Source organism: Girardinichthys multiradiatus, chromosome 23, assembly GCF_021462225.1.
Source record: "Girardinichthys multiradiatus isolate DD_20200921_A chromosome 23, DD_fGirMul_XY1, whole genome shotgun sequence".
NCBI classification, from domain to species: domain Eukaryota; kingdom Metazoa; phylum Chordata; class Actinopteri; order Cyprinodontiformes; family Goodeidae; genus Girardinichthys; species Girardinichthys multiradiatus.
The window spans coordinates 30144832-30168337 of NC_061815.1; the positions used below are offsets into that span (position 1 = coordinate 30144832).

Consider the following 23506-nt stretch of genomic DNA (forward strand, 5'->3'; position numbering starts at 1 on the left):
AGCTAACCCTTTGTTCACTGTGGATAACTTCTTCAAACTTCATCACCCCTTGGACAACGTTTCCTCACCACGGTTCACGAGGTTAAGTGTTTTGGGCAAAGAGTTTTAGGATGAAATGATCTCAACGTTTTTCATTTTTATGAAGTTTGGTTTTGGGTGAAACTCGGCTATTTTAGTGCTAGCAGGCTGTCTGCCGCACACGTTTGTGTTCTTTGTATGTTTTTAAAGTTAAGACAAACTTTATTAAAGGGGGATTTTTAAACAGAACATTGATCATAACGCGCCGTCTTATGCATTTTAACCCTTTTATTAACTGGTATTTTGAAAGGTATGTGGTTGATTCTGGTGCTAAGCTATTAGCTTCTTTGTTAGCTCATATGCTAACCGGTAAGAACATGTGCTGCTACTAAAGAGTATTTAACAGAAAGGTTGTTGGTTTTCAAGCTAATGAATAATAGTCCCTGAACATCATTTACTAGAGTTGATAACTAAGTAAACACCATTAAGCCCATTTCTCCAGAAAGATTTGGCTCTTTTCCAAAATATCCCCTTAATATTTCTTCGAATATTATTTCAATAAATAAAAGCAGCTAATTAGACACTGTTGAGAAATGGTCATCCAGAAGGTTGGTTTTATCCAGCAGATCTTTCTTTAAAATATTATTTATTGAAATAATATTTTATCTGATCTTACATTGTGAATGGTTGTCTAAGTTGGTTCCAAGACTAACTTAACTTCATTTCCAGATTCTTCAAGATAATCCTTGGTTTGCAAACATAAACATTTCATGGTAATGTTGCATCACTCTTTTTGGTCATGGTTTTCAATCAACTTTAATCAACTTGTTTATATTGTACATAGCCTATTAGTCTTCGTTATTTTTTAATTCTGCTTGGTAGTTTAGTTGGATTGTTTTAGCATAGTAAAGAGTTTGTTGATTGAAATATGTTTGACTTTGAGTTGACTTATTTTTATTAATAAATTGTATTTTAAGAAATTGTGTGAATTCATTCCATATATGTGCAGAGTTTTGTTGTTTAATAATGTCAGAGCTCGTCTCACACCTTTCCATTTTGTCCTAATACCATCGCCTTACTGGGCTGGTATTCACTTAACAGACCAAAATATTATTTGATAAAATATTAAATGATCTCAGATTCATAATCACAACATCCAAATTTTCAGGTGCTAATAATATATTGCTTTTACTGGTGCTGAAGTTGAACTAAGTAATCTAAGAAAGCTGGGTCATTGGTGTAAGAGCAGCTTAAGTCCAAGTTACTAATGTTTGGTTTTCACTGGTAAAATCTATGAAAAGTAATGAAATCATACATTTAGGTAAAGTAAGATAGGAGGGGAAAAAAATCATATTTCAGACTCTATTCTTAGCAGAACAGAGTCTGAACTAATACAAAAAACCTCAGCAGGGGTAAGCAACACACACATAAGTGAAGATTTAGCAAATGTACGGTGGAATCTTGAGGGTGCGAATATATAAGTCTGAGTGTGTTTGCAAGAATTAGACTGTCAACACTGATAGAAGCGCCATTGTCCTTGAGAAGAGAGATGAAAGTTTTATCAATCGGCTGCATAGTCCTATCACCACACAGTTGGTAGGGGAGTGTTGGGGAAGAGCGTTGTGTTTATATAACATCCAGAGATATTTTGTCGATAGCCAGTTACCAGAAGTTGCCAAGGCCACATTGGGGATTTAGAAAAACTATAAATGTTGTGGTTCAGGCAGTTGTGAATTTCCAACTACCTTAAGAGTTTTACTGGTATGTCTCAATTGTCCAAATTTCTGGTATTTTCCACAGATCTGGAGCGTACAACTTCTCCAAGATTATATCCTTTAACCTCTGAGTCCAACCGCTGCCAGGCTGCGATTCTGTTCAAGAATCGTGTCCAGCTTGCGATTCTGCTCTCTTCACATTTCAGTCTGAGTGTTGATCGCTCTACAGACTCCATCCAACATCGCAGGCAGCTTTTTAACGCTTTGAACAGCCGCCGACGTTTTGCAAATCACTCGATAAGTCAGGTAACCACCAACTCCAAAAAGCAGAAATCCTGTTATCAAATGTCCAAATATGTGCACATTTTCTATGTCCTCGACCGACATTGTAGTCAGGCACACAATCTTCCACTGCTGGCAATCCAGAGAAGAACATCCCGTCTGGACAAGAGGGTCTCCTTTACCCTGTCTTCCCGTAGGAAGAAAAAAAAATTTGATCAATTACGTTGAGAGACCAGCTGACCAAATCCATAATTTACAAGTTTGAAGGATATGCAAAGCGAGGCGCTGAGAAAAATACAGAAAAAAGCAGAAGCAGGGATCAGCAGGGAGGGAGGGAGGGAGAGAAAATGCGTGTGTCTTCCACCGAGAGCAAGAGAAAAGATCAGCCACTAGCCACAAAGAACTCCACATTATCCCTCAGTCACCATCATGCTTAACAATTCAGTTATTTTAGTTTTTCTGCTAAAAGCACTGGAAAGAATAAATCATTTTATGTGGAAATAGAGTTTTTAGCTTACTAGAGAATAACAATACACCACAAATGGTTCTTGAAGAAAGGCTCCACTCAGCTTCTTCTTTTGTGTTCTTTTAATTGACATAATCAGAAACTGAAAACTAACGCTGAGGTGTTACACTTGATGCCTTTGAGGCAGTGAACAGCTGTGAGGACATGGCTTTAACAGAAAATCTTACTAAAACATTCATTTTAAACCCACTGGTCTTCAGATATTTACTGAAAATATTTTGACAATTTTACATGCATAATTTAATCATATCGATGATGATATAATTAGGTTCTTTCATTATTATTTTATGTCTTTTTTGGAGCAACTTTCGACTTTCCAAGCTTAAGCAGTCGTTGAGGTGCTGTTTCAGGGACTCTGTGTTGTGAATTAGGACCTGATTTCCACACTTATCTGTGTAACCAGAGTATGAAGAAGTTTCTTCTTCTCTTTGTGCTGTTTGGATGCAATGAAAGCAAGAGATTTTTTTTTTAAATGCCACAATTTTACCATCATACCTTGCAACACTTCTTGCATCAGCAATGAGGCCCAGGTCGAAGGCTATTTCTGTATTTCTTGACATGAAATGTTTTCGCTGCATTGAGGAAAATATTTTTATTTTTAATATTTTTTTTGATTTTGCAACAGTTTAACTTACATGATAAAAGATTAATCATCCTTATCGTTAATGTATATGCCTCATTGTTAAAACTAATTTAAGGAAATAATTGCGCAGCAGTACAATGCGTAGTGTTTGACTCATCCTTAAAGTTTCCACAGTGACACCATTTACTCAGAAAAACTCCTAAAAGTACAAACCTTGAACAACTTACAGCAGCTTTTCATTTACAGAACAATAGAAATGACTTCTGATAAATACGACAATGACATAATGAGGTCCTGATTATATTTAACAGAAGCTGAAAAATCATTTGTCATATTTCTTTTAGCGAGGTACTGTTTTTGCGGGTGTATTTAGGTTATATGTTAATTTCATTTTCATGGTTTCAATGTAGAGACCCTAACTGCTGGAGGAAGACAGGCCTATACAATAAAATAATAATAAAATGAAACTGTTTTCTTTTAAACCAAAAGAAACACAGCTGAAAAACTCAAACCTAGCTGGATCTGACAAAAAGGTGAAGGAAAACCATTAAGCATAAACAATGCAAGAGTTGTTACTGAATAGTGACAGGTCAGTTTAATAACAGATGGGAAACAGGGACTGGGGTAATGGAGAAAAAACGTATAGCAACGAGTGGCCGAAAAACAAAAACAACACTAAAGAAAAACAGAAACAACAAGAATGAAAAATTATTCCATTAAAACACTAATTTTACTATGAGCTAAAAATAGAATCCAGTCAAAACACAAAACATATTTACCCTCAGAGCAATCCTTTAAAACAAGCGCTACAGAGACTTTAACTAAGCTTGTGTTGTCCGGTCGGAGGAGACTAAGAAAGATCATTAAAAAAGCACCTCATGGCCATTGTTATGTACAGTGGAGCATCGGTAATGCCGGGGGTCTGTTTCTCTTCATTAAAACATTATTAGGAAGCATTGTATTCCAAGCTCTAACCTACGTGGACATATTAAATAAAAATCCGGTGGACCTGGGTCATCGATAGGTCAGTTGAAAAATGATCCAAACCATATGGGCAAATGGATGACCTAGAGAGATAGATGTGCTCCAACCTTGTGATGTCTTATAGGAGAAGAATAAGTGTTGTCCTATTTGCAAAGAGAGTTGAACAAAGTAGTAATGGTACCAATAAGTGTGATGGTATCAATTTTTATTTTTAAGAAAATTTTCCTTAACATTGGATTTTTTTTCTTCCAGAAACAGGATAAGTTTACTCAAATTTGAGGTTGGATATTTCGATTTTTTTCAGTGTGAGACTATGTTACTGCAATAAAATATTATTATATTTTAAGGCTTGTTACAAATCATTACTACAGGTGTCAATAAACTGGGAAGCTGCTGTTTAATGGGGTTGGTCTACTTTATTTATTCCCTTCTTTTTTTCCTGTCATACAAACCATGTAAAATATATCATGAGCTAGTTTATTGTTCTTAATGGTTATAACATAAATCTGCATTAGCTCAACTGTAATCAGGGTCAACTTGGAGTTCAAAATCTCTTAAAAAGGAGAGGAAGAACCCCTACTGGACAATCCGGAGTGTTACAGAAATCAGACAGAAAAAAATGGGCTTGCGGTTTAAAAAACACTATTGAGTATTCAAACTTTTAAAATGAAGCACATGTTTGATTCTGTATTAATAAGCAGGAATATGAATCGTTTTTACAAGTTAAAATAAGAAGATCAAAGTATATGAAAACTACAGTAAAACTGTTACTTTAGTGACACTTCTTGATTAACTCTACTTTCACTTATTTAAAAATGGACATAAACCAAGCTAAGTTCAAGGAACTGTCCATAAAACACTAAGACTGGATTACATCAAGGCACAGATATAGAGAAGGAAACTTTTCTGCAGGATTGAACATCCCAGCAAGCACAGTGGCCATTTGGAGGAAATTTGGAAACAGCGGTACTTTTCCTGTAGCTGGACACCTGTCCGATCTCAGTGACGGTAAAGGTGCCTCAGCAAGAGAGATGACTAAGAACCTGATGGTCACTCTGACAAAACACCACCATTGCTCTGTGGAGAGAGGAGAATCTTCCAGTAGGACAAACATTGCTGCCCCAATTCACTAATTAGGCTATTAGTGAATTGGCCATGTTGGACCGCTTGTTTGCTGAATATTAGACCATTTGCACAATGCTGGACGCCACCAGGCCTCCTGTCGTTTTCGGCCATTTTGTATCCAGGACAGTCCGTTCCTACAGATCCCGTCAGACATTGCGACTGATATGACGGGGCGCCCTGAGTCTGACGTCACAGGACGCTATATAGGAAGGCGCCCATTTTGAACACTCGCCTTCAGCTGGAGACCGTGACACGGTTACCAACATCTGAAGCATCACCTGGAGAAGAGTCCCGAGTGGATTTCATTTATTCTCTCTCGTTGGCCAACGAAGAATTCATAACTGAGGTTTCTGGAATAAGAAGGCCAGAAATTTCACTTTGCCGATCGAAGCCGTGAGTTTAACACGTAACTAAAAAACCACGGAGTTTCAAGGAGACACCGTGTTTTGGTCCAAGTCGACTTTGATGGTCAGATTATATTTTCCCTTTCGCCAAGGAGGCCAGAGGACGAAGATTGACCGCTTTTCCTGAAGTTAACTGTGGACGCACATTAACTTCCACCCCACTCTCTCTCAACCCCGCTCACAAGGAAGACGGCGACAAGTAAAACCCATCTTTTATTTTTTTTTTCTTAGAAAGTCTGGGCAGAGTAGAGGAGGTTTTAGTGCGATGAGATTTGCTATTTAATCTAATGTGCCCTGAATTATATGTGCATGTAACCTTTTTATTGAAACTTTGATGTGCCGTGTTGATGTCTGGAGGCCGCTGCGCTACCCAGCTTTGTGTGTGTTTTGTGGGGTTGTTGAACGCCTGAGAGCCAGCGCAGGTGCGCTGTGAGACTGGACTCTTATCATAACCTCATGGTGAAATTCCCCATTTTCTTTGTCTTCAACCTCACTGCTTGCTAGCTTGCCGCCAAAAGTTTTATAACCCTTTGTGTGCTCCAGAGTTGGGGGAAGTTTTATGACTGAGTATAACTGAGTTAGTTAGAGCTGCGCCCCAACCTCCACTCACCACCACATCCCTTTGTCATATTATCACTTTTGCCATAACTGCTGGTTTGATCCCATTCCCATTAGATATTTTACCCCTTTTGTGTAGAACTTTGCATGTTTGAGTAGGTGAAGATTATTAAATCAGAAGAGTGAGTGTATCAGGGCTGTGATTTAATAAATATTTACATAGATGGTAACAGAAGGCGTTTTGTGTTTATGTGCAAGAGTGATTCATCAGTCAAGATAAGGTTAAAAGTTCCACACATTTTGGCAGAAACATTCGATTACACAGTGACATCTCTGGTAATATTTATTAATTATTACTGAGTATTTAATGGTTGTACTTCTCAAAGGCGTTGAGCCACAATTACAACACCAGAAGACATCTCTGGTCTCGATTCATAAATGAGGATTTTGGTTAATAAATTAATTTTGTCAAATTATGATTTTTAATTATAATTATTGATAAAGATTAGTTAATCAATCATCATAATTCCAACAGCCAGATGGAAGCCCCTTCTCTGTAATAGGCGAATGACCTGGACGTTGTCAAAAGAGACCATGAGAAACAAAATAGTCTGGTCTGATGAAACAAAGACTAAACTCTTTGGCCAAAATGCCAAGACTTGTGTCTGGAGGAAACCATGGTGGCGGCAGCATCACAATGTGGGATGTTGTGTAGCAGCAGAAACTAGGAGACTAGTCGAAGGAAAGATGATTGTAAGAATCTGCAGAGAGATCCTTGATCTTTTGGAAGCCATTCCAAAGCAATCTGAATGTTCTTGATAGGCCCAACCACAGCTAGATATCTGAAAATGACCATTCAGCGTTGTTCTCCGCCCAACTCGATGGAGCTAGGGAGGGTTTGCAAAGAGCAGTGGGAGAAAGCTATATTAGCCAAGCTTGCATTATACTCAAAAAGACTGTAATTGCTACTAAAGAGGCTTTAAGAATTATTGAGCATTTAGTTTTAAATACATTTTCCAAACTTCAAACTTTTCCAATTTTGATGAATTTAATCTATTTTGGAAAAGGCTGTAAACATGACAAAGTAGAAAGAAAGCGTGTCAATACTTTCCAGATGCACTGTGAGAAGCAATAAATGCTAAACATAAATGAAAACCTCCTCATATGGATGACACAGGAAACCAAAAACGAATTAACAACCAGAAAATACCATTTTACACTTTATTGAAAGTTTAATAGAAAAAACATGATTCCATTGATGAGGATTCAAAAGGAAAACACAAAGACAATTTTTCGTAGCAGCATGACTTAAATTCCCAATCTAATATAGTCACTGGCCATGTTAGATCATATTGTAAATTGGATTAAACAAAAGGATGAATTGGTAAAGCTTGTGTGGGACAGAAGCTTGCAGCTTAAAGAAGTGCAGAGAGGCAGGTTTAGTTTCAGGAACCACCTGGAGTTTACAGAGAAAGAAAGCTTAACACACCTCTGCTCTGAAAGTCTACACATATTTCAACATTTAAGGCTGTGGGAAGACCTGGGCTGAACATTAATGTAGGAAGCAACACCAAACAGTAACTGTGGAAACATAACAACCACAGTTGAAATAATGGCCACATGTATATAAAAAAAACATTATAGAGTGTGCGGTACATATGAAAGACAAAGAAAGGTTCACATGGTATTCCCAAGTTGTGATTTTTACTGGCGAAACCACAACAGTGTATTCTTGCTGGAAGTCCGGCAGTCTTTGAGGTGCAGACATGTTGCGTATCATGGCTCAGATTTCTAACAATTGGTCCTTTAGCTATCAGTTTCACATATTGTTTGTGTGGTTTCGAAGTGAGGTAAAGCACACCAGTTTAAACGTTAAGCAGACTGAGCTCAGAGGAATCCAGAGGAAAGGCACGCTGCACAGCAGAACAAGACCGGGGTGTTCCAAAAAGTCTGGACTCACTTCAGTGGGTCCAATATTGAGTTGGAACTCAAGAGGCCAGCTTCTCCCTTCTAACCGGTTAAATAAGAACAGCTTAACTGATTAGACATGCCGCGTAAACACTTTTAAGTCCACCCGACCTGTTTAGCATGAGTTCCAGAGCATTGTAACAGCTACGGATTGCGCCCTAGGGTAGTTTTACCTCGTCACACGTCAGGCGGAGTATGAATTACACCTCCCATGTGCCTCTCTGAGGCTTTGACCTGCACAATGTGTCAGTAGAAGATAAAGAGATCAACATGGGAGAGAAATACAAAGTTTTCTCCATGGAAAAGAAAGGAAACCTGGCAGTTTTTAATTAGATAAACACATTTTCAACACTATTATAATAACAAGCAGTGTTAGTAGCTCATTAAAGTGAAACAAAAGAGGCCTTACCGTGAGAATCTACTGCAGGACATAGCTTTAAATGCTGAATAAACATTTAAGGTCCTTTGCAAAAGTATTCAGGCTCCTTGAACTGTTTTACATTTTGTCTCGTTTCAACCACAAATTCCTACGTAACTCATTGGGATTTTATGTAATAGACCAGCAGTGGGATTTTATGTAAAAGTGAAAAATCATACATGGCTTTCATTGTTTTACACAAATAAAAAATGTGAAAAGTGTAACGTGCATTTGTTTTAAGGCCCTTTTATTCTAATACCACTAAATAAAGCTTTCAGAAGTCACCTAATTAGTAAACAGAGGCTACCTGCGTCTTGAAATAATATGACTCTGAAGTCAAACAGAAGTCATACTCTGACAACTCTGAAGCTAACCATAACATGGCTATCCAAAACTGGCTAAAGAAGGAATGCTCTAATCCGGGAACAATTTCAACTTTTTGGTCTACATGTAAAATGCTGTGTAGTTGAAAACTAACAAGACACATCACCCTGCACACACCTTGGCCCATTTGTAACATGGTGGTGGCACCAACACGCTGTGGGATGCTTATCTTCAGTTGGCAACACAGGGCAATCCTGGAGAAAAAAACTGTTAGAGGCTGGAAAAGATTTGAGACTGGACGGAGGTTCACCTTCCACCTGAACAACAACTCTCACCATCCAGCCAGAGCTACAATGGAGATCTAGATCTTAGCATGGTCATGTGTTAGAATGGCCTAGTCAAAGGCCTGACCTAAATCCAATTGAGAATCAATGCCAAGAAAAGTGTTCACAGACATTCAATTCAATCTGACGAAGCTTGAGCAATTTTGCAATGACGAATGGTCAATCATTTCAGGTTCTAGGGGTGCCAAGCTGGGAGAGACAAACCCCAAAAGACTTGTAGCTGTGGTCTATTTATGTGCAACCTTGTGTTGGTCTATCACACAAAGTCACAATATAACACTGATGTTTGTGGTTGTAATGTGAAAAAGTGCAAGAGCATGAAGACATTTTTAAAGTACTGTATCATCAGGGGTCTGACATATTCAGAATTTAGCGGTCACAGTAAGAGGACCAGTGATCCTGCGTAGACAAAAAACGTTGGCAAACTAGAACTCTGGCCAAACTCACACCATTCAACCATCCAAATACTTTCTGTCATTCGAGATCCATTCACCTCCTTTACCATTTCATATTATGTCTAATCTTCACAAATAATCCAGCACAACAAATCTTCATCCAGTATCAATGCAAACAGCTACAAATGATAATTCAAAAACATTACAAATTATATAAAAACCTGTCAGTTTTGTCTTTTAAATCTACAGTAGTTGACAAAAAAGGGGCACCTAACTGGTTCTGACCAGAATCTAGGTGTCAATACTGACAGCTTAAAGTAAAAAATCATTTCTAAAAAAATTACATTGAGCAGGGACAAACAGGGATTCTTCAAAGCTAACAGCAAACCTTGGTCACTTGTGTTCAGCTTGGCTGCCTGCTAGAGACAGAGTCAATTTAAGGCAGATTTCTTTTCAAATACAGGTTAATGCTCACATCACGGCTTGGTTTTAGTCTTTTGCAAAAAAGGAAATGATTTTACAAAAAGACAGAGGTGTGAGCTGCTGCCTAACAAAGTGACGACAGAGGCAGTATAAAAATATGCAAACAATAATATAAACAAAATCTGTACATTTCTATTAAATGGCAGCTGGTTTTACTCAAACCTAGACTTCCTACTTTATGGCTACCAGAGGATTCGGCCCTCTGGACAACTTTTATGCCCCAAACATTTCCCACAATGTTTGACTTTAGTGACAGAGGACTTACAGGGATCTCTAAGTGCAATGTTTAATTTACAATTCCAACAATAGAATATTTCGCTTCAGTGCAGGAGCTAAATATTAACATACTTCTGTATTTATTTCAGTTAAAATATTCTGCACAGGACATTTAAGTTAATGGAAGCAGGAGAAAGAACAAAACCAACAAATGGGGGAACGGAAGCACACAGCATGATCAATGACAGATCTGTGGCTCACACAAAACAGAAATATGATGCTCATTACTCAGGTATAGGTGTACTGGCATAATCTGAAGGGAACCTCTCATAGATGAGGTCTGTGTAACTTTCTGGCTCCAAACTGTTGGAAAGAAGCAGACTTAATAAACAAAAAGTCAAAGCAAACAGGGAAAGATAGCTGAAGACCACAACATTCCCTTTTCCCAGGTCACCTTTTCGCTGTTCTTGTTTGTATCCGATCTTAATGCGGAGTGCTGCAGCTTTGCTTTCCCTTAAAGTTTACTGTAGAGGGGAACTTATAATCTAAGCATGAGGAAGTAGGTGGTTCCAGTGAAACAAATAACTACTAACTGCCCTGTTAGGGTCACCAGGGGTGTGATGTTGTGTTTCATTACTGCCTGGACATTAATCTGTGCCCTGAAGTGAATCAAATGAAAAGCAGCAAATTAATTCAATTATCTAAGAAATGGCCTGAGCTTGGGCTGTTGGGCCATTATCATCAGCATGCATACTCTAACCATCCTTAACTTTAAAACTAATAAATAACACTGCAGTCAGGCCACTTTTGCATTCCAGCACAAGAACAGGTTGGATCACAACTTTTGCGTCCTGTTGTAGGCCTGTCTGTATTGCTTCACGGGGTGACGGTTTGTTAAGTCTCTCAGGCTACTGTTCAGTTTTCTTGGGTGAATATTGTTTGGTGCACTGAAGCCAGTTTGGCATTCCAGAAGTAACATCATCTCCCTTTGGCAAAGTTTGGCTCCCGTTTGTTTTTATTTACACCTTATTTTTTTTCCATAGTTCTCTATTTTGGACATGAAAACGAATTCACCTATCAATGCTATTTAATAGTGGTTCAGCTGTCTCTTGGTACTTTACTGATGCGAGTGCATGCACAATTATACACATATTTTAACGGCAACTTTCTTCTAATGCCTAGCATGTATTTAAAACAACAACAACAACAAAAAAAACGATAATAGAAAGAAGCATTCAGTAACAACTGCATAATTCCAATTTTTTACACTAAAACAGCTAGTTTTAAAGCAAAAGAAAGTTACGGTTTAGTATTTTTAAAGCTATAAGAAGTATAGTGAATGCAGATTTGTTGAGCATCCTGTTAAACTTAATAAGGCTAAGACAACTGAAGCTTTGATGATTAGATATTAACAAGAGAAGATCTTACATCTACAATTTCATCAACTCTGGCAGCAGATGGTTAGACATTTTAGCTTTGACTGTAAAACTAAACTTGTACCCATGCAGTGAGAAGGAAGTGATCAAAACTGAAAAGAGAGAACAAAAATAAAACTGTAACATACTAACAGCTGCCTGATCCACACATCTGTCTCCTGACAGACATCATCAAAGCTGTTCTGCCCTCCACCTGTTTCCATACCATAAAGGTCAGGACCTAAAACCTGTCTGCCGCTAATTTGATGCGATTATGTTTAGTCGCTCAACTATGAGAGGAAGTTTCTCAGAAAGCTGAAGCCGCAGAATAAAGCTGAGAGCATAAGAACTACAAATCCAGGAAACTAAGACTGTTCAGGCAGCGTAAACTAACTAAAATGCATGTGTTCTTAACCCATATGTATGAGGTACTACAAAAAGAAATTTTACATGTTTCTCTTGTCTATCTTTTCATCTTAAGAATGCATTTATTTAGAAAAACTAATAAAAAACTGCTTTATTGTCAGAAAAAGTATGATTGCAAGATAATCGCTCTTACTGCTGATCTCTCTGTCTTTTCCCTTCCCTTTTGGAGGTTTGTGTTACTATTCTGATAAGGAAATGCTTCTAGTTGAGTATTTGTTGTGCTCATCCAGCACTGAAACTCCATCTTCTGATTCATCTGTGCCAGTTTTAGCAGGCACGCACATCTGAACTTTTCTTTGCATAAAAAAAAGCAAACAACCAGCAGAGATATGGAAGGGTGAGAGATTAAAGGTAAACCAGAATGAAGTCCAAAGGTGAGACTTCTGTGAAAGAGACGGGCGTTCTAAGGATAACAAAAGTGCTGGTGGGCTGAATCCCTGGGGAAAACACAGAGAAAACCAAAGATAAGAAGCAAATAATGTAAATAGGCTTGTTATTAAAATGTTCACGTTTGAAAGGGGGCTAACCTTTATAAGATGTGAGTCAGATGTCTGTCTCTACATCTGTATAACCAGGCAGGATGTCTCCATTGGAGCAGCTTTTGGGTTCCCCAGTAGGTGAGGTGGTGGGCAACATGTGGGCAGTCGTGGACATCTCCTCGGACAATTCTTGGTTTTGCTGGATCCTGCGGTGGATCAGGGGCACAAAGAACAGCACCACGCCCCCAACCACAGGAGGTACCCCAGCCAGGGAGAAAGCTACCGTGTAGTTCCCAAAGTGGCCACGAAGAAGACCTGTGCAGCAGATCCACAACAGAATATTAAACATGATCTATTTAAAGGTCTAAGGCAACATTTGAAACGTTTTAGGAAGGTACTTGAACTTTAACTTGAACTTTAAACTGTTCACATCTTGCCACATTATAACCACAAACCTAAATGTATTTAGTTGGGTTTTTGTATGACAGGCCAAGAGACAAAGTAGTATATAAGTATGAAGTTACAAATAAAATATGCAAAGTGTGGCAAGCATTTCTACAATGCCCCATTTAATTTGATATCCCAAAACTCAAGGTCAGTCTAAATCCAGATGTTGTGTGATGGCCTCAGAGGTTTGATAAAGAACATTAGTGAACAACCTGTATTCTGAAGACCAAGGAACACAGCAGATGGACCAGGGAGAAAGTTGTACAGATTTGTAAAGTAGAGTTTGTTGTTAAAACAATATCCAAAACTTTGAAAATCTCAAGGAGCACTTGATCAGAAAATGGAAAAGAGTACATCATAGCTGCAAACCTACCAAGACATGACCTTCCACCTAAACTGAGCAAGCAGAGCCTCAATCAGAAAAGCAGCCAAGAAACCCATTGGTAATTCTGGAGGAGCTGCATCAAATGGGAGAATTTGTCAAAAGAACAACTATTACTTGTGCTTTTATGGCAGAGTGGCAAATAGAAAGCCATTGTCGAAAGAAAACCAAAATAAATCTTGTTTGAGGTTTACCACAAACCACTTAGGTTGACACAGAAAATGTGTAGAAAAAGAGGATGTGTTCAGAGAAAACTGAAATGAAACTTTTTGGCCTACATTCAAAAAGCTTTGTTTGGCAGAACTGCAAGTGGACGAGGGAATTCGGCCATTTGACAGAGGTGTGTTGAAGAAAGGGACTCGGCCATCGAGGACTGGAGTTTTACAGCACTGCATACACTATTCCTGCCTTGAAGCATGGTTGTGGCAGCATCATGTTGTAGGGATATCTTTCTTCAGCATGGACATGTAAGCTGATGGTAACATGGATGAAGCTAAATTCAGGGCAATCCTGGCAGCATAAGACATGAGGGAAGTCTACTGGAAAATTAAGCGCATGGTCTCGTGCTGGAAGGGCCCGGCCAAAGACCAGAAATTATTCCAAATGAGAATCTGTGGTGAGACTTAAAAATAGGATGTTCACAGTTGCTCTTCATCCAATCCATTTAAAATTGTCTCTAGATGTGCAAAGCTGGCATAGTCCAAAAGACTTGGTTCACGCAACACACCTTCTCATGTCAAGCCTTTTCCAGTGTGTGCAACACTGAGTTTATTTCCTATTGAATAACATATTGAATATGGATTTGTTTGACAGTTTTCTAACAATGACTGGTCTGTCCTGAATGCATCTGAGCTCAGTGAAGAACATCTAAAAATGGTAAAAATGCGGCCCCTCCTGTTTTCAGTAAAGGTTAAGTAGCACTTCAGTAGCTTTTTGGCAGCGGTTTGTTTGTCTGCACATAAAAGGTTCAGCAGTTCAGCAACAAGCATCTGTGATACAGTGGGGTGCATGAGTGAATAAGGACTGGGTAACCTGGACAACAGTGCTAAACAACATTTCAAGGCTTTGATGCAATAGCTGCTTTCATCCACACTGCATCTTTGTGAAGCCAGGCCATTTTTTATGCAAAACAAGGAGACATTCTGTGTGTGTTTCAGCAGTGGAAAAGTATTATAAAATGGTTCCAAAACCTTCAAAGTCACCAAAGTAATGTTGGGACCCAGCCATGGAAACAACATTAAAAGTCCGGTACAAACATTTCTGGAAAATAAATTGCATTTAACTGACTTCCAGCAACTGAGGAAAGAGGGGTAGCAGCAGACTTCCCATGATGCCACTAGCTGTATAAAAGCACCCCCTTTCCAATGGTCCGATCTCTTTCCACTGCTCCTCTGCGGGACCAGGATAGGGGAGGCCCAGCGCGCTAATGTCTCTTTGCTGGCAAACCGACATAAACTCTTCAACTGGATCCAAGGATGTCATAAGATCATGCGATCGTATGCACAAGATAAGTAGAAATAAATCACTGTCTGTGTATCCAGTGATTTTCATTCATGAACGGGGTAATCAAGGTACAAGCATTGCTTGACTGTTCTCTCTGAGATCTGCAGAAGAGAACTGTTTCCAGAGAGTTCCCAGCACGACGCCGAGTACAGCAGTTTCCCAAGGAAGGACAACGGAGGCCGCATCACCCAGGTAACGTGCAGTTTGGTGGGCCCGACAGAGCAGCCGCACCTTCAAACCCCTCTGCAGGTAAGGAAGTTAGCTGTAGCTAACCATTGTTCACTGTGGATGCTTTCTTCAAACTTCGCCGCCCCGGACAGCTGTTCCTCAGCATGGTCAGAGGTTAGGTTTGGGCAGAACAATAATAGAAAGATTTAGATAGAAATGATCTAAATGTTTTCATTTTATGAAGTTTGGTTTTGTTTGTGTTGAACTCAGCTATCTTGGTGCTAGCAGACTATCTGCAGCACACGTACTCAGTTTGTGTTCTTTGTTTGTGTGTTTTTAAAGTTAAGACAAACTTTATTTAAAGGGTGATTTTAAACAGAAGATTTATCATAACGCGCCGTCTGTGCTCATGTATTTTAACCCTTTTATTAATGGTATTTTAAAAGTGTGTGTTTGATTCTGGTACTAAGCTATTAGCCTCCTTTGTTAGCTTAACTGCTAACAGCTAAGGACATGTGCTTGCTGCCAAATAATATTTACCCAGAAAGGTTTAGTTTTCAATCCAGTAAATAATGTGTCCCTAACATCATTTTACTAAATTTGATAACTAAGTAAACACCATTAAGCCCCATTTCTCCAGAAAGATTTGGCTCTTTCCAAAATATTCCCTTAATAATATTTCTTCAAATATTATTTCAATAAATAAAGGCAGATGATTAGACACCGTTGAGAAATGGTCATCCAGAAGGTTGGTTTTATTCAGCACATCATTATTTAAAACATTATTTCATTAAAATATTTTATCTGATCTTGCATTGTGAATGGTTGCCTAAGTTGGTTCCAAGACTAACTTCACTTCACTTCCAGATTTTTCAAGATAATCCTTGGTTTTCAAACATAAATAACATTGCATGGTAATGTTGCATCACTCTTTTGGTCATGATTTCCAATCATCTTTAATCAACTTGTTTATATTGTACATAGCCCATTAGTCTTCATAATTCTTTAATTCTGCTTGGTAGTTTAGTTGGATTGTTTTAACATAGTAAAGAGTTTGTTGATTGAAATATGTTTGACTTTGAGTTGACTTATTTTTGTTAATAAATTCTTGTATTTTAAGAAATTGTGTGAATTCATTCCATGTGTGTGGAGAGTTTATGCTGTTCAATAATGTCAGAGCTCGTCTCACACCTTTCTATTTTGTCCTAATACCATCGCCTTACTGGGCTGGTATTCACAGGACAACCCTTAACAGACCGTAATATTATTTGATAAAATATTAATATTAAATATTAAATAATATTCTCAGATTCATAATCATAACAGTACCTAATGGTGAAATGTTTGTCTTAATGGCCTGTCTGCATTCAAATTGCTGTCATAGCTTTTGAGCTTTGAAGGAACTTACATCAACATTTTGCTGTAAAGTACACAAAGTAAAGCATAACTTGAACCTCTTTTAGTGGAGATCTTTTTGGATAATAAGAATAACAATTTTTCATAAAAAGGTTAATGTGAAGTCAGACTCCCCAGCTAGGAGCTGTGGGAAAGCAGAAAGAAAAACATGTATCTGTATATGTTAGAGACCCGTACGACAGAGCAAAAACATGCCTGAGTCATCAAATTAGTGTTTAGTGGTTGTTATTTCAGGAACCATAAGAGGAGCATCTCATGTTATGTCGGTAAAGAGCTGACTTTTGACCTTGTGTGTGCTTTTATCCTCAACTCAAATCCTGTGAGAAGTCTCTAGTTGGCTACAGTCCCAAAGACCTATAAATGTAATCCATTATATAACCTAAGCAGCAAGGCGTTTACCCTACTTAGGTTTTGTAATGATGGGGATCCTTACAAAATAAATATTAGCTTTCAGAAATAAGTCAAGGTAGGAAATAAAGAAAGCGTGACTCGCACCTGCAATTGGTGGACCTGCCGTCATCGGGAGGGACATAAGGCCCAGAAGGTAACCTATGGCTTGTGAGGCCTGCATGGGACCAACCAGCTCAAAGGCAATGGGAGCCATCATGGTGAGAAAGCAACCATCACAAAGCCCCAGGAACACACACACCACCACCAGCGCCTCGAACACCGAGCACTGGGGAATCATCATGGACATCAGGCCCAGGGCCATGAAGGACGCCACCTGGAACAGAAAAAAATTAACTACCTCTCCGTGTCTTAAAGCTCTTGGTTCTTTGACAACAATCTGAGATAAAGAAACCTACATCTGAGGAACATTTGAACATCTAAACCACATCATGTGAACTGAAAAATGTGTGGTATTTTTATCAGTGCTTAAAGCACTAGTTAGCTCAGATTCCTCCAGTCACTTAATACCACCTAATTAAAGTAAGCTCCAGGACTGTGACAATAATACTGTGAAGATAGAAGGAGGTGTGTGTGTCTTCACAATGAGCTAAAAGTGTTACTATTATACCCCTTATAGTCATAAGCAAGCAGCTCTAAGAAGGGTTCAGCAGCAGATAAAACCAAAGCAAGGCTGTCTGACTTTAAAATCTCCTGAGTTAACCTGGGATTTGTACAAACTATGATAATACAACAAAACATTTTAAAAGCAACACTCTATTAATGTATTGTTTATCTAATTATTTAATTTATTGTAGATTACCTTTCATTCACACAGCTTCAAAATTGTAAATACAGACCTAAATATAGAAATACACCAACATTAATATTTGGTTAAATGTCCCCTACTAAGTTGAGAAGGAACCACACATTTTCATAGCAATCAACAAAGTTCATGCATTATTCTGGCTGGATATTTAACCACTCTTTTCATCAGAGATGGCAAAGTTAAGTTAAAGCTGTAGGTTTTCTTGACAAGCACACAGTTTTTAAGCATTGTCTACCAGTTTTGAAAAGGTTAAGGTGGCAGCCATTCCAGAAGTTTAATGTATTCCTGCTTTATCCAATAGAAAAAAACTGTGTACATTTTCATTGGTTCTTAAGTTTTATTGTTTGCTATCAAATATATAAAATGACGCCTGCGACTCCTTCTCAGTCAGGTCAAGCCAATCCGTAAACTTTGTGGCTCTGTGTATACACCAGGGAGAAATTAACCATTCTTGTATCCGACTGTTGTGCTTTGCCCCCTCCTGTTTTCTCAGAAACGAACAATCGGTTCCAATAAGCATCCACGTCATTCTTTGACAGTAAAGCTGTTTCTCACCTTAAAGGAGAAAGCATTTGGAAGATTAAAGTGTGAACGTTACTTAATAGCTAATTATAAATAAATTCCTGTGATGACAAATTAAAGCCTGCATTTTCACATCAGTGGTAGGAAATAACGTAGTACACAAATACATATGTTAAATCATTTATATGCAGGAAAAATCTTCATTTTAGTGTCTTGCCAATTTATCAATACTGCTGCAATTTTTTCATATTCTGTCACGTTACAACCACAAGCTTTAATGTATTTTATTGGATAAACTATTGGATTTTTATGTGAAAAACCAACCCAATGTAGAACATAATTAATAATGCATGGTTTTCAATTAACACAATAAAAATCTAATTAATCATTTGTATTCTGTCCCCAAAAGCAGCTTTAGGTTATAAAACAATATTCCAAGATTCAACATCTAATCAAGCACTGTTCAATTCATCATCTGCAAATGGAAAGAGGAAAGCACGACTGCAAGCCTACCAAGACATGGTATGACTGGGCAAGGAGAGCATTAATTAGAGGCTTCAGAGGAGCTGCACTAGTCCATAGCTCAGGTGGTCCTGTAATCTAGAAATCTGGGCTTCATGGAAGAGTGGCAACAAACGTCTAAGGAAGTCAAGTTTGTCACAAGCCATGTAGGGGACACATGGTTCTGGTCCAATGAAATATAAACTAAATTTTCTTCTATGCATGCAAAACGGTTTGTGTAGTGGAAAAAAACACCCAGAGCACACCGTCCACATGGGAAAATATGGTGGTGACAGCATCGTGCTATGTGGAACAGAGGCAGGAAGTGGTGAGAGTTGGTAGGGGATAAAATACTTAAATATAGCATTTTACCTTCTATTTCTTAATCATGCACTCATTTGTGTTGGTCTATTGCATGACATTTAGAAAACAAATTGTGGTTATAATGAAGCAAAATGTGGAAAAGTTCAAGTAAATGAATACTTTTAGAATGCAGGTAATGTTACATTAGCATTCAGTGTGAGTTGAAGTAATTTGTTTAGCCTTTTCTCTCCAATGAAAGTACGATGGTGTCTGTCAGTTGTGTTGCTGGGTCTTACACGTTCGCTTTGAAACGGATGCAGACCTTCTAAATGTATTTACACCTTGCACCCATGTGGTAATTTAGCTCTCATGCTAACTCCAGCTACCTGCTTCCACCAGTGAGAGACCCAGTTTACATGTTTGCACAGGTTTTACACCATTGGCAAACAAAGCCAGGTATATCATGTTATACATTTATATTGTTCTTTATTTGACTTGTGAGGAACTTCGCATGTTAATCTATGTAACAGTGTTTGGTTTTATGACTTAGAAACAGTGTTGTTTTCGTTAACGATGACAACATTTTTTCGTTGATGGTCCTTTTTTCATGACGAGATAAACATGGCTCTTTGAGGACTAAAACATGACAAGACCTGTGTGAGCTTTTGTTGATGAGATTAGGTGAAAATGTTAGTTGGTGGTCTGTCAAACATCCAAAAAACAGGACATTTCTGCCTTTTATGCCTGTAATCTGTCTAAATCTAAGTACAGAGATAGAGAACACACTTTTTTCTTTTACTAAAAGTGACTAAAACCTTTTTGAGTTTTCTTCGACTAAAACTATCACGTATAAAAATAACTAAATGACTAAAACTAAGATGGCTGCCAAAAACAACACTGCTTTGAATGTAACTGTGGCTGCATTATTTGGTTTGCCTTTATTTTCCATTTTATGACAGTATGTATGAAAATGTTAATGCATTCAGTTATGTTTAGAACCTTGTTTATCAAACACTGTATGAAGATTTGATGCTTGAAGGTTTTCTGGAGATGCAAAGATTACCTTGGATGCTCTGAAAAGGAGACACAAATATCTGCACCCATCAGAGACGTTCTTCTGGGATTTTTTATGTTAATTGCCTCTATATGCAGGCTGTAATTGTCATAGTGTTACGTATGGATCTGACCCACATGCAGAATCACAGTCAAGGGAAACGGGCACAAGTTTGAAAAAGGTTTATTTAAGGAGAATGGATCGGTATGGTGTGCAGGAACAACTGTAAGGAACAACGACAGGTAAGTGGCACAGTAAACGAAACCGGAACTTAAATGTGAAATGTCTCTTAGTAGGAGGGAGTAGGCAATCCGCCAGGAGGAGAGGGATTCGGACTGGAGAAGAAGTGAATATGAGACAATGGTGAGTCCAATGATTTCTTAGTTACTTGGGTTAGAGCTTGGAGTGCAGGCGAAGCATCAGCTGAGAGGTGGAGGGTGGACAGGTTAGGTTGAATGGTCTCTGGAGAATCCGGGTCAGGAAGCAGGCAGCCGGGGAAGTTCCAGAGTTCGGCGTCGGGTAGGTGTGTGTGGAAGATCCTTCCTGGGGAGATCCTAGGAGCGAGGCTAGTGCGAAACGAAGCCACCAGGGCCAGCCTAGGTAACCTCCAGGTAGTCGCCTGTTCAGTTCACTAAGAAGAACAAAGAACAAGTTAAACGTTGTCGAAGGCAAAGTACAAATAAACTTAATTAATACGAGGCTGGCTGAGTAGCTACCACAGAGGCTAATACTCGAGTGACCAGATGCTGGCTGCTTCTTGCTTAAGTACTCCAGGAGAGATGGAAAACACCTGTCTCCACCACTGCTGAGCAGTAGCGCCTACTAGGAGTCAAAAAACACAGACAAAAACATACAACAGAAACTCCAGCCCCGACATTACCCCCCCTCAATGACCACCACCTGGCGGTCCAGAACCAGAAGGATCGGAAGCGAAGAAATCAGAAATCAAAGTGGGGTCACAAATAAAAGATCGAGGAACCCAAGAACGATCCTCGGGACCATAACCCTCCCAATCCACCAGAAACTGCCAGCCCTGTCCACGCCGACGGGAGTCAAGGATGCTACAAACTGTCCAAACCGGGTGTCCCGACCGGTCCAGGCTGGGCGGAGGGGGTTCAGCCGGCGGGCAAGAACCACAGTCAATTATGGGCTTAACCTGAGATACATGGAAGGTAGGGTGTACTCGTAAAGAGGAAGGTAACCTGAGGCGAACGGCAGAGGGACCGACTAAGGACTAAATAACGTAGGGCCCAATAAACCTAGGTGATAACTTCTTTGACATGGCCTTGAGAGGGATGTCCCGGGAGGATAACCAAAACCTTTGTCCCGGCTGATAAACAGGAGCTGGCCGTCTCTTGCGGTCAGCGATACGTTTGTTCTGGGCCGCAGTCCGATTCAGCGCCTGAACTGTTTGTCTCCACATCAGTTCACATCAGCGAACATGATGGCGAACAGAGGGTACAGCCACGTCGACCTCGTCAGCCGCGAACAGAGGTGGCTGGTACCCTAATGAGGTTTCAAAGGGGGAAACTCCTGTAGCAGACGAGACCTGCGATTTGATAGCATACTCAACCCAAGGGAGATGCTCGGCCTAGTCTAACGGGGCAGAGGAGGTTACACACCTAAGTGTGGACTCGAGCTGCTGGTTGTGTCTCTCTACTTGTCCGTTAGATTGGGGATGGTGGCCTGAAGTCAGTGGTACCTTGGCTCCTAAAACTGAGAAAACTGTCGCCAAACCTGGGAAATAAACTGAGGCCTTCGGTCAGAGAGAATATCCTGTGGTATACCGTGTAAGCGAAAAACGTGCTTGACCAAAAGTTTGGCAGTTTTCAACGCAGAGGGAACCTTTCCAAGAGGCACTAAGTGACAAGCCTTGGAGAAACGGTCAACAATAGACAAAATGACTGTCATACCCTTGGAAGTGGGTAGCCCAGTTACAAAATCTAAAGCTAAATGTAACCAGGGACGCTTAGGGATGTGCAGAGAACCTAGCCGTGTGGAACCACTGAATAACCCTAGACCTTACCGCAGCAGGGACATAAGTACGGTTGGTTGGCCCCGTACCAGGGTCAGGCTCAGTTCTTAGTGCTCAGGAGACCAGTTCCTGAATCTCCCAAGACACAGATCCGATGGTCCAGGCAGGGGGCACAATAGGTTCAGGTAGCTTCTCAGAGTCATCTGGTGCGAACTGCCGAGGAAAGAGCATCAGGCTTGGAGTTCTTACTCCCAGGTCTGAAAGAGATGGTTAGATTAAACCGAGAAAAGTAAAGAGACCAACGGGCTTGTCTTGGGTTAAGTCTTTTAGCAGCCTGTAAATAAGCCAAGTTCTTGTAGTCGGTCCAGACTAAAATAGGGTGAACGGCACCCTCTAACCAGTGTCTCCACTCCTCTATGTCGAGGAAGGATCGGTATGGTGCGCAGGAACAACTGTAAGGAACAACGACAGGTAAGTGGCACAGTAAACGAAACCGGAACTTAAATGTGAAATGTCTCTTAGTAGGAGGGAGTAGGCAATCCGCCAGGAGGAGAGGGATTCGGACTGGAGAAGAAGTGAATATGGAGACAATGGTACGTCCAATGATTTCTTAGTTTCTTGGGTTAGAGCTTGGAGTGCAGGCGAAGCATCAGCTGAGAGGTGGAGGGTGGACAGGTTAGGTTGAATGGTCTCTGGAGAATCCGGGTCAGGAAGCAGCCAGCCGGGGAAGTTCCAGAGTTCGGCGTCGGGTAGGTGTGTGTGGAAGATCCTTCCTGGGGAGATCCTAGGAGCGAGGCTAGTGCGAAACGAAGCCACCAGGGCCAGCCTCCAGGTAGTCGCCAGTATAATCCTTGGAAGGTTTTTGAAAATGTAGTTAGAGTTTGAACGAAGCCACTGGGGCCAGACTGGGTAACCTTCAAGTAGTCGCCTGATCAGTTCACTAAGAAGAACAAAGAACAAGTTAAACGTCGAAGGCAAAGTACACATAAACTTAATTAATACGAGGCTGGCTGAGTAGCTACCACAGAGGCTAATACTCGAGCGACGAGATGCTGGCTGCTTCCTGCTTAAGTACTCCAGGACTCAATCACAGAGATGGAAAACACCTGTCTCCACCACTGCTGAGCAGTAGCGCCTACTAGGAGTCAAAAAACACAGACAAAAACATACAACAGAAACTCCAGCCCCGACAGTAATCTTGTAAATGCTCTTTTCTAGTCAGTCTGAAATATAAATTTATAAAACCAAAACAAAAGAAAAATGGTCAGTGATTTCTTATTATTATTATAATAATAGTACAACATCAGAGCATTTTTCAGTCAGTCATTGGTTTTGATTGCTGTGCGCCACCAAATA

The 23506-nt window shown here is 39.7% G+C and overlaps 1 protein-coding gene and 1 long non-coding RNA gene across 2 annotated transcripts in view; both read right to left on the bottom strand.

The window, feature by feature from the left end:
* Positions 1-7402: 7402 nt before the first annotated feature.
* The window catches only part of slc16a2 (solute carrier family 16 member 2), a 42539-nt gene continuing 26435 nt past the window's right edge, over positions 7403-23506 (bottom strand). Inside the window, exons 5-7 of the mRNA XM_047353848.1 lie at positions 17075-17303; positions 12712-12978; positions 7403-12621 (exon numbers count right to left, since the gene is read on the bottom strand). Of these exons, the coding sequence (XP_047209804.1) occupies positions 12728-12978; positions 17075-17303 (480 nt within the window). The 3' untranslated portion in view covers positions 7403-12621; positions 12712-12727. The remainder of the gene's footprint in view (positions 12622-12711; positions 12979-17074; positions 17304-23506) is intronic.
* LOC124860489 lies at positions 17310-23220 on the bottom strand. Its single transcript, XR_007036372.1, has 3 exons — positions 23173-23220; positions 20892-23090; positions 17310-20806 (listed from the first exon to the last, which is right to left on the bottom strand). It is a non-coding gene; the product is annotated as an uncharacterized LOC124860489 (long non-coding RNA).